General features: G+C 46.1%; 1 protein-coding gene across 3 annotated transcripts in view; it reads right to left on the bottom strand.

Moving 5' to 3' along the window:
* The window catches only part of trmt13 (tRNA methyltransferase 13 homolog), an 86,876-nt gene that overhangs the window by 30,680 nt on the left and 38,977 nt on the right, over positions 1-17,219 (bottom strand). For all 3 annotated transcript variants that reach the window (XM_056277527.1, XM_056277526.1, XM_056277528.1), the window contains 3 exons: positions 15,987-16,056; positions 5,873-5,979; positions 5,605-5,772 (listed from right to left, as the gene is read on the bottom strand). In XM_056277527.1, coding sequence (XP_056133502.1) covers positions 5,605-5,772; positions 5,873-5,979; positions 15,987-16,056 — 345 coding nt within the window. The remainder of the gene's footprint in view (positions 1-5,604; positions 5,773-5,872; positions 5,980-15,986; positions 16,057-17,219) is intronic.

The raw sequence follows: 17,219 nt of genomic DNA, 5'->3' as shown, positions 1-17,219 counted from the left end.
AGGCAGAGCGCAAGATCAAATGGTGGAAGTTGATGAAGGAAGACTGTTGTGTGGAGTTCAGGCAGGAGTTAAGACAGGCACTGGATGGTAGTGAAGAGTTGCCAGGTGGCTGGGCAACCACTGCAGAGATATTGAGGGAGACAGCTAGGAAGGTACTTGGTGTGTCATCAGGACAGAGGAAGGAAGACAAGGAGATTTGGTGGTGGAATGAGGAAGTACAGCAAAGTATAAAGAAGAAAAGGTTGGCAAAGAACAAGTGGGATAGTCAGAGAGATGAAGAAAGTAGACAGGAGTACAAGGAGACGCAGCGTAAGGCAAATTGGCTAAACAGAGGAATTGAGCTGGGAAGGACGTGCAACAAGTTAGGGAAATCAAGGATAGAGATGGAAATGTGCTGACAAGTGAGGAGAGTGTGCTGAGAATGTGGAAGGAATACTTTGAGGGGATGATGAATGAAGAAAATGAGAGAGAGAGAAGGTTGGATGATGCGGGGATAGTGAATCAGGAAGTGCAGTGGATTAGCAAGGAGGAAGTGAGGGCAGCAATGAAGAGGATAGAGATGGAAAGGCAGTTGGTCCAGATGACATACCTGTGGAGATATGGAGATGTTTAGGAGAGATGGCAGAGGGTTTTTAACTACATTGTTTAACACAATCTTGGAAAGTGAGAGGATGCCTGAGGAGTGGAGAAGAAGCATACTGGTACCGATTTTCAAGAACAAGGGCGATGCGCAGAACTGTAGCAACTACAGAGATATAAAGTTGATCAGCCACAGCATGAAGATTAGGGAAAGAGTAATAGAAGCTAGTTAAGAGGAGAGGTGACAATTAGCGAGCAGCAGCATGGTTTCATGCCATGAAAGAGCACCACAGATGTGATGTTTGGTTTGAGAATGTTGATGGAGAAGTATAGTGAAAGCCAGAAGGAGTTACACTGTGTCCTTGTAGATTAAGAGAAATCCTACGACAGGGTGCCGAGAGAGGAGGTGTGGTATTGTATGAGGAAGTCGGGAGTTGCAGAGCAGTATGTAGGAGTGGTGCAGGATATGTATGAGGGAAGTGTGACACTGGTGAGGTGTGCCGTTGGAATGACAGATGGGTTGAAGTTGGGGGTGGGATTATATCAAGGATCGGCTCTGAGCCCTTTCTTGTTTGCAATGGTGATGGACATGTTGATGGACATGTTGATGGATGGGATCAAGCAGGAGTCTCCATGGACTATGATGTTTGCGGATGACATTGTGATCTGTAGCGAGAGTAGGGTGCAGGTTGAGGAGAGCCTGGAGAGGTGGAGGTATGCACTGGAGAGAAGAGGAATGAAAGTCAGTAGGAGCAAGACAGAATACCTATGCGTAAATGAGATGGAGGACAGCGGAATGGTGAGGATGCAAGGAGTAGAGGTGACGAAGGCATATGAGTTTAAATATTTGTCCAAAGTAACGGGGAGTGCAGAAGAGATGTGAAGAAGAGAGTGCAGACAGGGTGGAGTGGGTGGAGAAGAGTGTCAGGAGTGATTTGCGACAGAAGGGTACCAGCAAGAGTTAAAGGGAAGGTGGTTTATAAGATGGTTGTGAGACCAGCTAAGTCATATGGTTTGGAGACAGCGGCACTGACGAATAGACAGGAGGTGGAGCTGGAGGTGGCAGAGTTGAAGACGCTAAGATTTTCACTGGGAGTAATGAAGAAGGACAGGCTTAGGTATAATTATATTAGAGGGACAGCTCAGGTTGGACGGTTTGAAGACAAAGCAAGAGAGACAAGATTGAGATGTCTTGGGCATGAGTGGAGGAGAGATGCTGGGTATATTGGGAGAAGGATGCTGAATATGGAGCTGCCAGGGAAGAGGAAAAGAGGAAGACCAAAGAGGAGGTTTATGGATGTGGTGAGGGAAGACATGCAGGTGGCTGGTGTGACAGAGGAAGATGCAGAAGACAGGAAGAAATGTAAATGGATGATCCGTTGTGGTGACCCCTAACGGGAGCAGCTGAAAGTAGTAGTAGTAGTAGTAGTGGTGGTAGTAGTAGTAGCTAAAGCAATGCCTACACGGGAATAGTTGCATCACGGTCTCTTTGAATGGAAATGCCTCGTCAGCCAAAAACGCATACAGGCTCCACACTGTGCTTCAAGGCAAAAGACCTGGACCCAGCATTTGAAGTTTTCCCTCAATGAGCCTGGATCCAAAGCTGCTTTTAGAAAACACCCCGCCGTCACTCTCCTGGCTGAAAGTCCCGACATCAATATATGTAAACCTGTAGCGTCCATGCAAGCTGCCATCAGAAGCAGTGAGAAGTAACCTTTATAACTGAAGAAGTCACTTGCCGACTTCACTGGCGCTATGAGGCGCATGTGGTCCCATCTATTGCGCCTAAACACGTAGGGAAATCCCATTGCTTCCAAAATCATTCGTAATCTTCTTCCTCTCTTCACCTGAGGGAAATCAAATGAAGTCAACCGCCAGAGCATCCCAAATCACTCTCCAGACCTCGGAGGTGATCTGGCAGGCAGTGCTGGACCCGAGCTTGTAACTAGCAGAGAGTACACGGTGACTCATTCCAGTGGCCAGGTAGCGAAGAGTGACACCCAAGTGCTCATATGGGCTTACTGGGACGCGGTGAGTCTTCTGCTGTGAAATGAGCAGTCGCATGAGGTGGAGCAGCTCGTGGAATTTCCTCATTGGCATGTGGAAATATTCAAAGTGCTTTGTCCCGTCCACCTCACACATAGGATGGATGAGGCTGGTATATTCGCCGTCGATGGCCCTTGTATGGTTCAGTGGCTGCACTCCCCACCGCCTACCATGCCGTTTCTTTTTTCTTCTCCTATTCAGCAAATACAAAAGAATGCACTCCTCCGCTGTAGATATGGCTATCAATGAACTTTCCTACTTCCTGAGAACTTCCTACTTTCCACCAAAAAAAATATCCGCCAATATCACCCCCCCCCTCAGTAACTTACATTTATTACAGCCAGATCAACGCATGACTGCACACAGAGTATGGACACGCGGCCCTGCGTTTGCCCTACGTCTGCCTTCCATTGATGCCTGCGTTTGCGTATTTGCATAAAGTATGTTTCTCGCCTTAGTCACAGAAAGTTGGATCAGTTCATATGGACACACCGTTTACTGAGAGAGAAACGTTTCATCATCACCTAAGTGACCTCATCAGTCTCAGCCGACTGCAGGTATCCCAACCCTTATAAACAATACAGTGGCATCACGACTGAAAACAATGATCGGTTTCATATGCTAATTGCCATGACCATTAACTAGAGTCACAATGGCCATGTGTACTATTCACAGAGAATTTGAGAATGGTTGCAATCACAGCATTGTAAGATGGTGACAGATGTGCTGTTAGCCCCCCCCCCCCAGTTAAGGGATGGTTGTCCCCTTTTCACATAGATGGCCTCTTTGACTCTGTTCAAACAGTGTTCTTCCCTATAAAGGATTTGCACATCCTTATCCCTGAAAGAGTGGCCACTGGTCTGTAGATGGTGTAGACTGTGGAGTCCTGGCCTGATGTGTTAGCTGCCCTGTGTTGTGCCATCCTCTTGGCCAGCATCTTAGTTTCCCCAATGTACAAGTCATGACAATCGTCCTGGCTCTTAACAGCATACACTATATTGCTCTGTTTGTGCTGGGGGACCCAATCCTTGGGGTGGATGAACTTCTGGTGCAGTGTGTTTTGGGGTTGGAAAGCAACTGAGATGTGGTGTTTGGAAAATACACATCTCGGTTGTTCTGACACTCCCACCACATATGGAATCACCACGGGTTTACACTTAGACAGCTGTTGTCCTTCTCGCTTCAATCAGCTGGTGCACTGTTTGGGCATCTTTCTGGCTTTGACAAACACCCAGTTAGGATAACCACACTTAACAAGGGCCTGTTTAATGTGGGATTTCTCCCCTTCCCCAGCCGCTGTGTTGGTGGGGACGTTGTCAGCTCGGTGGTCCAGCGTCCTGATGACTCCTAGTTTGTGCTCCAGTGGATGATGAGAGTCAAACCTTAAGTACTGATCAGTATGTGTTGGTTTACGGTAAACATCAACAATCAAATGTCCCCCATCACGAACTGTAATGTCACAGTGTAAGAGGAATAACCTGTCATGTTCCACATCCTCCCTGGTGAACTTGATGTGGTGTCCACAGAGTTAATGTCCATCTATCCATCCACTATCCAAACCGCTTATCCTGCTCTATGGATCATGGGGATGCTGGAGCCTATCCCAGCAGTCATTGGGTGGCAGGCGGGGAGACACTCTGGACAGGCCGCCAGACCATCACAGGGCGCATGCACACACACACACACACACACACACACACACACACACACACACACACACACACACACACACACACACACACACACACACACACACACACGCACACCGAGGGACAATTTAGTGGGACTGATTCACCTGATCTACAGGTCTTTGGACTGTGGGGGGAAACCGGAGCATCCGGAGGAAACCCATGCAGGCACGGATAAAACATGCAAACTCCACATAGAGAACGGCCCTGGACGACCCCTAAGGTTGGATTACTCCAGGGCTCAAACCCAGGAACTCCTTACTGTGAGGCAACTGTGCTAACCACTGCACCACCATGTCACCCACAGAGTTAATGTGGTCGGCAAAATGTGGTACGTCCTGAGATTGAATGTTAACCCAGGTGTCGTCCACAAATCTGAACCATTGGCTAGGTGGTGTCCCTGGATAGGACATCAGAACCTCTTTTCCACTCCCTCCACATACAAGTTGGCCACAACAGGTGAGACTGGGGAACCCATAGCACACCCATGCCTCTGCCTATAGTACTGCCTCCTGTATGTGAAGTACGTGGACTGAAGACACAGCTTCAGGAGCACACACACTTGGTCTGTGTTAACACTAGAATGACCGGGATTTCACTCCTACCTGAAACGACCATGGGCGGTTAAAATGAAGTTCGGTTTTTAAACTCTATATTCTGTCAAGATAAATACCCAGTTGAGATATTAATGCATTGCATATGTTAGTATGTCTGTTATGAAACTAACTGACACCAAAATTAACATTTTAACAACTTTAATACTATTTTTCTCTGTTGGACTGTTAGCAACAGTAACAGTGAAAGAAGGGTGGCTTCTTCGGTTTTCTCATGTGACAAATATAATGGACAATCCCACTTCATAACCTACCCCCTGCCCTATCTCCTGCCTGGTTTCTCACTTTCTGTCCAAATCCTCCTATTGTGTCTCTGGTCTGTCCAGAGTCCAGCAGGCTGTATTAGGTTAAATGACGAGAACTGGAAGGAAACCCGACTGACCAACACCAATCATTATTTAAATTATATTCAGTATTCTTATGACATTATGTAGGACTACCAGGTTGTAACCCCAGCAGAATGCATCACGGTATCTGAAATAACAGGGCCCAAGATATCTACAGTATATTTATTTGGGTGCACCACATCAATATAATTATTACTGTGGAAAGTATTGATGATCACTGTCATGACAGTGACTGATGAAACTGCTTGAACAGAACCAGCTCTGAGGTGACCGATGTTGTAAAATGACCCAAACTGAGTTGCGTAGAATTAGAGGCAACAGATAACTCGCCTTGAATCTTGTGCTTGATCTCTCCACCAGAAGGAAGTGGAAGTCTTCATAGGTCTTCAAAGCCTCATGGATCCAATGAGACAGCTTGCCTCTTCCTGCTCCAAATTCCACAAAACACTTGTTGGCTCCTAGTAGGCTCAACGCCTCCATGTTTCCTAAAATAGAAGCCTGTTGAAGTCTCAATAATTAGCCCTTGTTAAAAACTAGTTTACTACAAGGGCCCAGGATATTTGTAGCCCTTTAATCATCATTAAGAGTGAATTTGTACCTGCTGTTTTAAGTGTTTAAATGCAGCATCACCATTCTTTGGATTATCTAATTCTTGGTTGAGAACAGGATGGGAAAGGATGCTCTCATCAAGTTTGAGGTCAAATTCTGTAAGAGTGATAACAGGAAAAAAAGCACATTGACAGATCTCATTTTCAGCAGTTTTGTACAATCTTAAAAAGCAGAGTCAAGGGTAAAAAATAGTGGTTAATTATGACTACAGCAACATTTTGATAATTCAAGATGTAACTTGCTAGATTGGGCTACTTTTTTGAACCACAACCAGGTTCATAGAGTCCAATGCATGGCTGACATGAATGTTGTCGGGCTTATTTAGGCTAAGAGGATAAGTGATGGGGGACATCTTGCAACCAAGCTGGTGCTGCAGACAGCGGCGTTGATTCTGCGCTCTCTGGTACTTTTTCTGTTTTTGTTTATTTGTTTAGTTTCTAGCTGTCACTCTCTGATCACATTCAGCTGGGAAGAACTTTTAAAAGTCCGACAATGAACTGGTCACATTTTTTCACATTTTACCAAGCTTTTAGTTGGAGGAGCAGAAGCTCGGTATGGCCTCCACCAGAGCTGACGACAGCGGAAGAAACCTGGAATGCTCATGAAACTGCAACAACGGGGAAATCAAACTGCACTCCCATCAATCCACCTGGCAAATGTCTGCTCTGTGGCCAAAAAAATGTATGAACTGCTGCTCCTCAACAGAACAAACAGACTTTTCCTGATGTGCCACACTGTGCCTCGATGAAACCTGGCTTGGTGAGCAGATACCAGATAGCTCACTTCATCTGCCACACTTCCAACTCCTCTGAGCAGACCATGAAACGGAGCTAACGGGGGAAAAATGAAGAGAAGGAATCTGCTTCTATATAAACGAAGGTTGGTGTGCAGATGTCACAGAGTTGAGGAAATCATGTAGCCCTCACTTAGAGACCATTTTCATTGACTGTAAACCATTTTATTCACCATGGGAGTTTTCCTCCATTATTCTAGTTCATGTTTAACCCAGCCACTGGGGAATGAACAAGCCAGTGCAATCTTAGTGCTGGTCCCAAGTCCGGATAAATGAGGAAGGTTGCATAAGGAAGGACATCTGGCATAAAAACTTTGCCAAATAAAATATGTGGATCATAAATCAGATTTCCATTCCAGCTCAGTCAAGGCCCTGGTTACCAACAACCGCCACCGGCAATGTTGACGACTAGGGTGCCGGTGGAAACTATACCACTGTTGGGCGAAGGAGAAAGAGAGGGAGAAGGCATGTCCACAGGCAGTGGGAGAGAAGGAGGGTAGGAGTGTGGAGGTGAGAGTCAGAACTATGAATATTGGCACGATGACTATAAAGGGAACGAGCTGGCTGATATGATAGAGAGAAGGAAGGTAGGTATACTGTGTGTACAAGAGACCAGGTGGAAGGGGAGTAAGGCCAGGAGCATGGGAGGTAGGACCAACTCTTCTACCATCATGTGGATTGCAGGAAAAATGGGGTAGGGGTAATCCTGAAGGAAGAATATGTTAAGAGTGTGTTGGAAGTGAAGATAGCGTTGGACAGAGTGATGAGTATGAAGCTGGAAATTGAAGGTGTGATGATGAATGTTATCAGCGCCTATTCCCCATGCAATCTGGGTGTGAGATGAAAGAGAAAGAAGACTGTTGAAAGAGCCACAAAACTGGAGTCTAATTCCATGTATGTGCAAACCTACATGGCCAATAAACATGATTCTGATTTTGGAGAGAGTTGGATGAAGTGGTGGAGAGTTTACCCAAAGAGGAGAGAGGGGTGATTGGAACGGACTTCAATGGGCATGTTGGTGAAGGGAACAGAGGCGATGAGGAGGTGATGGGTAGGTATGGTGTCAAGGAGAAAAACGTGGATGGACAGATGGTGGTGGATTTTGCAAAAACAAAGGAAATGGCTGTGGTGAATACATATTTCAGGAAGAGGGAGGAACACAGTGACGTATAAGAGTGGAGGAAAGTGCACACAGGTGGAGTATATCTTATGCAGGCGGCGCGATCTGAAAGGGATTGGAGACTACAAGATGGCGACAGGGGAGAATGTGGCTAGGCAGCATGAGATGGTGGTCTGTTGGATTACTTTGGATATAAAGTAGAGGAAGAGCGTGAAGGCAGAGCAAGGGATCAAATGGTGGAAGTTGAAGAAGGAAGACTGTTGTGTGGAGTTCAAGGAGGAGTTTAGACTGGAGCTGGGTGGTAATGAAGAGTTGCCGGACGGCAGGACAACCACTGCAGAAATAGTGAGGGCGACAACTAGGAAGGTACTTGGTGTGTCATCTGGGCAGAGGAATGAAGACAAGGAGACTTGGTGGTGGAATGAGGAAGTACAGGAATGTATATGGAAGAAAAGAAGATGAAGAAGAAGAAAGCCACTTTATTTTGTCATTGTATTCTTAGAACGAATTTGTTCTCTGCATTGAACCTATCCCATTGTATAGGAGCCGTGCCCGGGGACCAACTCCAGGTCTTCTTTCCACCACTTTGAAGTTGGTGAAGAAGTGGGATAGTCAGAGAGTTGAAGAAAGCAGACAGAAGGACAAGGAGATAAGGCATAAAGTGATGAGAGAGGTGGAGAGAGGTGGCAAAGGAAAAGGCGTACGGTAAGTTGTATGAGAGGTTAGACATTACAGAAGGAGAAAAGGACTTGTACCGATTGGCTAGACAGAGGGATTGAGCTGGGAAGGATGTGCAGCAGGTTAGGGCGAAGAAGGATAGAGATGGAAATGTGCTGACAAGTGAGGAGAGTGTGTTGAGAAGGTGGAAGGACTACTTTGAGGGGCTGATGAATTAAGAAAATGAGAGAAAGAGAAAAGCATGGATTACATGGGGACAGTGAATCAGGAAGTGCGGTGGATTACCAAGGATGAAGTGAGGGCAGATATAAAGAGGATGAAGAGTGAAAAGGCAGTTGGTCCAGATGAAATCATACCTGTGGAGGCATGGAGATGTTTAGGAGAGATGGCAGTGACAGATATTATACCTCTCTACCAACTAAAGAGGTATAAAGTTGATCAGCCACAGCATGAAGATATGGGAAAGAGTAATAGCAGCTAGGTTAAGAGGAGAGGTGACGATCAGCGAGCAGCAGTATGTTTTCATGCCACGAAAGAGCACTACAGATGTGATGTTTGCTTTGAGAATGTTGATGGAGAAGTATAGCGAAGGCCAGAAGGAGTTACATTGTATCTTTTTGAATTTAGAGAAAGCATACGACAGGGTGCCGAGAGACGAGGTGTGGTATTGTATGAGGAAGTCGGGAGTTGCAGAGAAGTATGCACGAGTAGTGCAGGATATGTATGAGGGCAGTGTGATAGTGATGAGGTGTGCTGTTGGAATGACAGATGGGTTGGAGGTGGAGGTGGGATTATGTAAAGGATTGGCTCTTAGCCCTTTCTTGATAGATAGGTTGATGAATGAGATCAGGCATGGACTATGACGTTCACGGATCACACTATAATCTGTCATGACAGTAGGGAGCAGGTTGAGGAGAGCCTAGAGAGGTGGAGGTATGCACTGGAGAGAAGAATGAAAGTTAATAGGAAAAAGACAGAATACATATGTGTAAATGAGAGGGAAGATAGCAGAATTGTGCAGATGCAAGGAGTAGAGGTTACAAAGGTGGATGCGTTTAAATACTTGGGGTCAACTGTCCAAAGTAACAGGGAGTGCAGGAGAGAGGTGAAGAAGAGAGTGCAGGCAGGGTGGAGTGGGTGGAGAAGAGTGTCAGGAGTGATGTGTGACAGAAGGGTACCAGCAAGAGTTAAAGGGAAGGTTTACAAGATGGTTGTGAGGCCAGCTATGTTGTATGGTTTGGAGACAGTGGCACTGATGAAAAGACAGGAGGCGGAGCTGGACGTTGCAGAGTTGAAGATGATAAGATTTTCGTTGGGAGTGACAAACATGGACAAGACTAGGAATGAGTATGTTAGAGGGACAGCTCAGGTTGGACAGTTTGGAGACATAGCAAGAGAAGCAAGATTGAGATGGTTTGGACATGTTTGAGTACAAGAAAAGCGCTATATAAGATTGATTTATTATTATTATTGCGAGAAGGATGTTGAATATGCGGCTGATGATGAGATGAGATGAGATGAGATGAGATGAGATGAGATGAGATGAGATGAGATGAGATGAGATGAGATGAGATGAAACTGCCAGGCAAGAGGAAAAGAGGAAGGCCAAAGAGGCGGTTTATGGATTTGGTGAGGGGGGGATGTGCAGGTGGTTGGCATGACAGAGGACGACACAGAGGACAGGAAGAGATAGAAACGGATGATCCACTATGGCGACCCCTAACGGGAGCAGCCAAAAGGGAAAGAAGAAAAGGATTCTGGTCAGTGTTTACATCCCACCCCAGGCCTGTGTTAGTGAGGCGTTACAACACCTGGCTGAACAAATAATAAACATGGAGCACAAATATCCAGAGTCCCTTTGAATTATCCTTAGGGATTTTAACAGAGAAAACATGAGCCACAAACTGCCAAAATACAGACAGCATGTTAAGTGTCCCACCATGGACAAAAACACATTAGATCATTGCTACAAAATGTTAAAGGACCCCTATGTCCCCCGTGCAGCTCTCTGATCACTGTCTGATTCATCTTCTCCCAACTTACAGGCAGAGACTAAAATCAGCAAAGCCTGTGGTTAAAATTGTGAGGAGATGGTCCTATGGCTACTACTACTACTTTCAGCTGCTCCCATTAGGGGTCGTCACAGCATATCATCCATTTCCATCTATGCCTGTCTTCTGCCTCATCCTCTGTCACACCAGCCACCTGCAGGTCCTCTCTCACCACAGCCATAAACCTCCTCTTTGGCCTTCCTCTTTTCCTATTCCCTGACAGCTTCATATTCACCATCCTTCTCCCAATATACCCAGCATCTCTCCTCCACACATGTCCAAGCCATCTTAAATTTGCCTCTCTTGCTTTTTCTCCAAACCGTCTAACCTGAGCTGTCCCTCTCATATACTCGTTCCTAATGCTGTCCTTCTTCATCACACCCAATGGAAATCTTAGCATCTTCAACTCTGCCACCTCCAGTACTGCCTACTATTTTTTCATCAGCGCCACTGTCTCCAAACCACACAACATAGCTGGTCCCACTACCATCTTGTAAACCTTCACTTTAACTCTTGCTGGTACCCTTCTGTCGCAAATCCCTCCTGACACTCTTCTCCACCCACTCCACCCTGCCTGCACTCTCTTCTTCACCTCTCTTCCACACTCCCCGTTACTTTGGACAGTTGACCCCAAGTATTTAAACTCATATGCCTTCATCACTTCTACTCCTTGGATCCTCACCATTTGACCGTCCTCCCTCTCATTCAGACATAGCTATTCCATCTTGCTCCTACTGACTTTCATTCCTCTTCTGTCCAGTGCATACCTCCACCTCTCCAGGCTCTCCTCAACCTGCACCCTACTTTCACTACAGATCACGATGTCATCCGCAAACATCGTACTCCATGGAGACTCCTGCCCGATCTCATCCATCAACCTGTCCATCACCATTGCAAACAAGAAAGAGCTCAGAGCCGATCCTTGATGTAATCCCACTTCCACCTTGAACCCATCTGTCATTCCAGCCCCACACCTCACCACTGTCACACTGCCCTCTATCCTACACCATGCCTACATACCTCCATTCCTGACTTGTTCATACAACACTACACCTCCTCTCTCGGCACCCTGTCATGTGCTTTTTTTAAATTCACAAAGACACAATGTAACGCCTTCTGACCTTCTCTATACTTCTCAATCAACATTCTCAAAGCAAACATCACTTCTGTGGTGCTCTTCCATGACATGAAACCATACTGCTGCTCACTAATCAACACAGCTCCTCTTAATCTAGCTTCCACTACTCTTTCTCATATCTTCGTGCTGTGGCTGATCAACTTTATACCTCTGTAGTTGCTACAGTTCTGCGTACCAGTATGCTTCTTTTCCACTCCTCAGGCATCCTCACTTTCCAAGTGTGTTAAACAATCTAGTTAAAAACCCCACTGCCATCTCTCCTAAACATCTCCATGCCTCCACAGGTATGTCATCTGGACCAACTGCCTTTCCACTCTTCATAGCTGCCCTCACTTCCTCCTTGATAATCCACCGAACTTCCTGATTCACTATCCCCACATCATCCAAACTTCTGTCTCATTTTTTCATTCATTAGCCCCTCAAAGTATTCCTTCCACCTTCTCAACACATTCTCCTCACTTGTCAGCGCATTTCCATCTCTATCCTTCATCGCCCTAACCTGCTGCACATCCTTACAAGCTCAATCCCTCTGTTTAGCCAATTGGTACAAGTTCCTTTCCTCCTTCCTTCATGTCTAAACTCTCATACAACTCACCATATGCCTTTTCCTCTTCCTTTGCCACCTCTCTCTTCGCTTTATGCTGCATCTCTTTGTACTCCTGTCTACTTTCTTCATCTCTCTGACTATCCCACTTGTTCTTTGCCAACCTATTCCTCTGTATACTTTGTTGTACATCCTCATTCCACCACCAAGTCTCCTTGTCTTTCTTCCTCTGTCTTGATGACACACCAAGTACATCCTAGCTGTTTCCCTCACTATTTCTGCATTGGTTGCCCAGCCATCCGGCAACTCTTCACTACCATTCATTCCGTCATTCATCATCAGCCACTTCTCCGGGGTCGGATTGCGGTGGCAGCAAGCTAAGTAGGGCACTCCAGATGTCCCACTCCCCAGCAACACCCTCCAGCTCCTCCTGGGGAATCTCAAGGCGTTCCCAGGACAGATTGGACATGTAGTCCCTCCAGCGAGTTCTGGGTCTACCCCAGGGTTGAATTTGAATGCCTTTGTTGTCATCGTATGAGGTTATTTGCAGAGCACCACTCAGACTCATCACCGCCTGTTATGAGCCCGACTACAGTGGTGTCATCAGCGAATTTTATAATGGAGTGTGAAGGGAAAGCTGGTAAACAGTCGAAGGTATACAGTGAGTAGAGGGGGGGGCTCAACACACAAACCTGCGGTGAGCCGGTGCTGAGTGAGATGGTGGAGGAGAGGTGGTGACCAACTCTGACTGACTGTGGGCGGTTTGTTAGAAAGTCATTGATCCAGCTGAAAGTAGACGGGGGGAGGCCGAGGGTCAGCAGTTTGTTTATCAGGATGTCAGGAATGATTGTGTTAAAGGCGGAGCTGTAGTCCACAAAGAGCATCCTGACGTAGCTGTTCCTCTGTTTGAGATGGCTCAAGGCAGCATGAAGGGTGGTGGACAATGCGTCTTCTGTGGATCTGTTTGGCCTGAATGCGAACTGATGGGAGTCCAGGGAAGGAGGGAGACTGGTTTGTATATGTTTAAGTACTAGTCTCTCAAAACACTTCATAACCAGAGGGGTGAGGGCTAACAGTCTGTAGTCTGCTAGGCTGTTTGAGGATGGTTTCTTAGGGACCGGGATGATAGTTGCTGATTTCAGAGGGGTGGGGACAGAGGCCTGCGAGAGGGATAGGTTGAAGATGTTGGTAAAAACACCAGAGAGTTCGTGGCAGCATGCTCTGAGCACCTTTCCAGGTATCCTGTCAGGGCCAGCAGCCTTCCTTGGATTCACTGCTTTGAAGGCTTGTCTCACCTCATGCTGTTGAAGTACAGTTTCTGTGTATTCCTGGGGATCCCCTTGATCAAAAATGGACCAGTCTGTGTTTGAAAAACAGTCTTGGAGTTAAGACAGTGCTCCCTCAGGCCAAGTTGTAATGGTTTTAGTACATGGCTTTACTGTCCTCCTGAGGGGGGTGTAGGTAGGGAGGAGGAGCAGGGAGAGGTGGTGCTTTAAATTACAATAGACATGATCAAGGGTGTTTTTACCCCTGGTAGGGCAGTTAACATACTGAGTAAATTTGGGAAGCACCAACTTTAAGCATGCTTGGTTAAAGTCACCCGCGATCACATGAACACTGTCAGGATGTGTTTTCTGCTGCTTACTGATGGTTTGGTGGAGGTGAGCCAGAGACAGGCTAACATTTGCGTCGGGTGGGATGTAGACAGCTGTCAAAATTATTACTGTTAGCTCTCTTGGTAAGTAGAAAGGTCTGCATAACACTGAAAGGGACTCCAGATCACGGGAACAGTGGCCGTCTATAACGCGGCTCTGTGTGCACCAGTTGGAATTCATGTACACACATAGCCTCCCTCCTCTGTTCTTACCGGTATCCCTGGATCTGCCCTGTCCGTGAAGCGACCTGTCAGTCAGCTCAACAGCGGTGTCAGGGATTGAGGAGTTTAGCCAAGTTTCCGTGATTATCATGGTGTTGCAGTTCCGTATTGAGTTGTTTGCGGCCACGGATAGCTCCAGATCGCCGATCTTGTGGACAACGGACCTGGCATTTGAGAGGAACAGGCTGGGGATGGGTGGTCTGTGTGGGTCTCTCCGTAGCCTGGCACAGAGACCCGCCCTGCATCCCCGCTTCTGTTTTCTCTCTTTCCGGCGTCTGCGTCACTTTTCCGGGATGACAATCCATGGGGAACCCGGTGTTCTGGTAATGGTGTCGGGGATGTCGTGAGTCCGACGGAAAGATGATGTTATTGCCCTGCTATGGGCAACTCCAATGTTAATCAAGTCCTGACGACTGTAAGAGTTAGTTGACTGATATAGATCTATTAGTAGCAGCGACCAAACAAACAAAATTAAGCACCAACTCAGAGAGCAAAGAGCCGCAGCACTCACGCGTGCTGCCATGTTTGGGTCTCCTCCCAGTTGGCAGTGCCCCGAAAACTTCCAAAGGAAGGCACTCAGGAGGCATCCTCATCAGATGCCCGAACCACCTCACCTGGCTCCTTTTGACGCGAAGGAGCAGCGGCTCTACGCCGAGCTCCCTCCAGATGTCCGAGCTCCTCACCCTATCTCTAAGGCTGAGTCCAGACACCCTACGGAGGTAACTCATTTCAGCCGCTTGTAACTGCAATCTCACCCTTTCGGTCACTACCACCATTACTTAATTAATTGTAATTGGTCATTACCACCATCTTATGAGACCGATTTGATAAGCTTGTTACGCCTACAATATTTATATAAAGTCTTTTTTTTTACATTTAATATTTATCACATCACTCCTAGCATTCTTCACTTCTTTGCAATATTTTTATCCTGTTTGCAGTTCACAGGCACAGTTTCATCTGTATACAGTCATTCCTTTCATATCAAAATAAGCAGAATCAGTTCATCTGGACACAACCTTGGTAAACGTTGTGTCCAGATGAACTTATTTATCTTTCTTTGATTTTCTTACTTGGATTATTGAGCATGCATAAAGACATTCCTTTAATTTATATATTCCTGAAGATTGCAGTGTTGTTATTCTGTGTAAGTACATTGACAGCCACTAAACCAGAATCAAATTCCTTGCATCTGCAAAGATACTTGGCCAATAAAGATGATTCTGATTATTTAAGTAGTGTATTTGACGTGATAATTATCAATTTACATGAACACAGATGATCTCCGTTGTGGACTACTATGAACCTTGGTGAAGTTAGTTTGAAAGTGACTATTTGACAGTCATTCACTCCAGATCCAGCGGCTTCTTCTTATTCACTTTCAACCAGTGCTGGCAGTAACAGGATGAGTAGTTAACCTCCCGACCGCCCGCCCACTCGTAAAAACAGGGGAAGCCGCTGCATCCGGAGTGACTGTCTGTCGAATATCCAACTCAAAACTACTTCACCGCAGTCTGCTCCGCTCACCTCTGCTGGGGTCATCTGACAGGTGTGATCAGTGGTGTTCCAAATACGTGTATTGCCAACAGTGGAGTTGCAAACTACACAACAACAATCTTCCACCTCTCCATTTCTTTTTTAATTGTCATTTATTGGCTGTTATAAATGGCGATACTGATTTATTTGCAATTAGCTCATATTGGCAGATAATATCGGCACGCCAATTTATTGGTCGGGCTCTAATTTTGTTAGCTACGCATAGCTAGCTCACATAGCTAAAAAAACCCCAAAACAAAACACTGAAGGCATAAGGCGTGGATAAGTAATGTTTAATTTTCAAGAATAAACACTATAATAAATAAATAAAAACTTCCTGCTGAATATTAATGATTACAAGACTTACCTTTAACTGCTGTCTTGAGTTTCTGAAGGTATACATCCAACTCTGCCTTGCTACGCTGTGCCAAAGCTATCTGTAGTAAAATGGAAAAACAGAAGAAAATCAGAAATAATACATCCTCTCTCCATCTCTCAGTGCATGATGGGAGTAGAGGTGGGAGCGTGCAGCCAGCGTTTGGTCAGCGGGGAGCTTTTTCTAACTTTCTTTTTTGTTCGTCGTGTCGTACTGTGTGGTATTATTGCGGCGTGTATATCTATTGTTAGTGTTTGTTGGTTTTGTGTACTTTATGTCGGGCAGCAGCAGCATCATGGATCTCTCCAAACTGACGAGGCAGCATGGTCTTAAGAGCTGTCCGGGGTTCTCTTGTTCGGTGGAGGAGTGTGTGTTAGCGGTGGCAGAGGTTGTCGGGGCCGGCAGTGTTAAATCTGCGGTCATGGACGTCCGGATGGCATGGCGGTCTATTCCGTTGCCTACCAACACGGGGATCGCGGTTCGAATCAGGAATCAGGAACACTTTGTCATTTCACTTCTTGCATTTGCACACATGAAATGAAACGAAATGCCGTTTCCCCCAGCCCACAGCAGTGCAAAACAAAGACAAAAACATGCCCAAAAACTACAAGAACACACATACCCAAACTAACACATATATCCAAACTAAAAAAAAAAACACTTTTCAGGAGAACGAACACCAGCCAGGATGACTGTCGGAACTGCTGGTCTGCATGGGCTAGCAGTTAGCTTGGCCTGCCCTGCTTCCACGTCCTGTCAGACCACCCTCGGCGTTTCCTCCTCAAGCGCAGCTCCAGGCAGGGGCCATGGTCTCTGGGCCCACCGGACGAAGCAGACCAAGCTCTCTCAACTGATCCAGCGCCAGCTCTCCTAGCCAGACACCCTCGACACACCTACCCGCACGCCACACTTAAGAATTGTAGTTGTTAAAATGTTAAGTTTGGTGTCAGTCGTTTCCTGACAGACATACTAACATATGCAACGCATTAATATCTCAACTGCGTATTTATCTTGACAGAATATAGAGTTTAAACACCGGCTGTCAATTTGACTGCCCATGGTCGTTTTAGGTAGGAGTGAAATCCCAGTCGTTCTAGTGTTAAGAAACGGGTTATGTATTTTAACGCAACATCAAACCATATCGACATAAATGGTATTGTCTCATTATATATCTTGTTTGAAAATATATCGATATAATGTAAAAAGTAAATGTACCGCCCAGCC

The sequence above is a fragment of the Lampris incognitus genome, chromosome 3 (genome assembly GCF_029633865.1).
Source record: "Lampris incognitus isolate fLamInc1 chromosome 3, fLamInc1.hap2, whole genome shotgun sequence".
Lineage (NCBI taxonomy): Eukaryota > Metazoa > Chordata > Actinopteri > Lampriformes > Lampridae > Lampris > Lampris incognitus.
The sequence above is the reverse complement of the archived record's forward strand: the minus strand, read 5'-3'. Positions and strand labels throughout refer to the sequence as shown.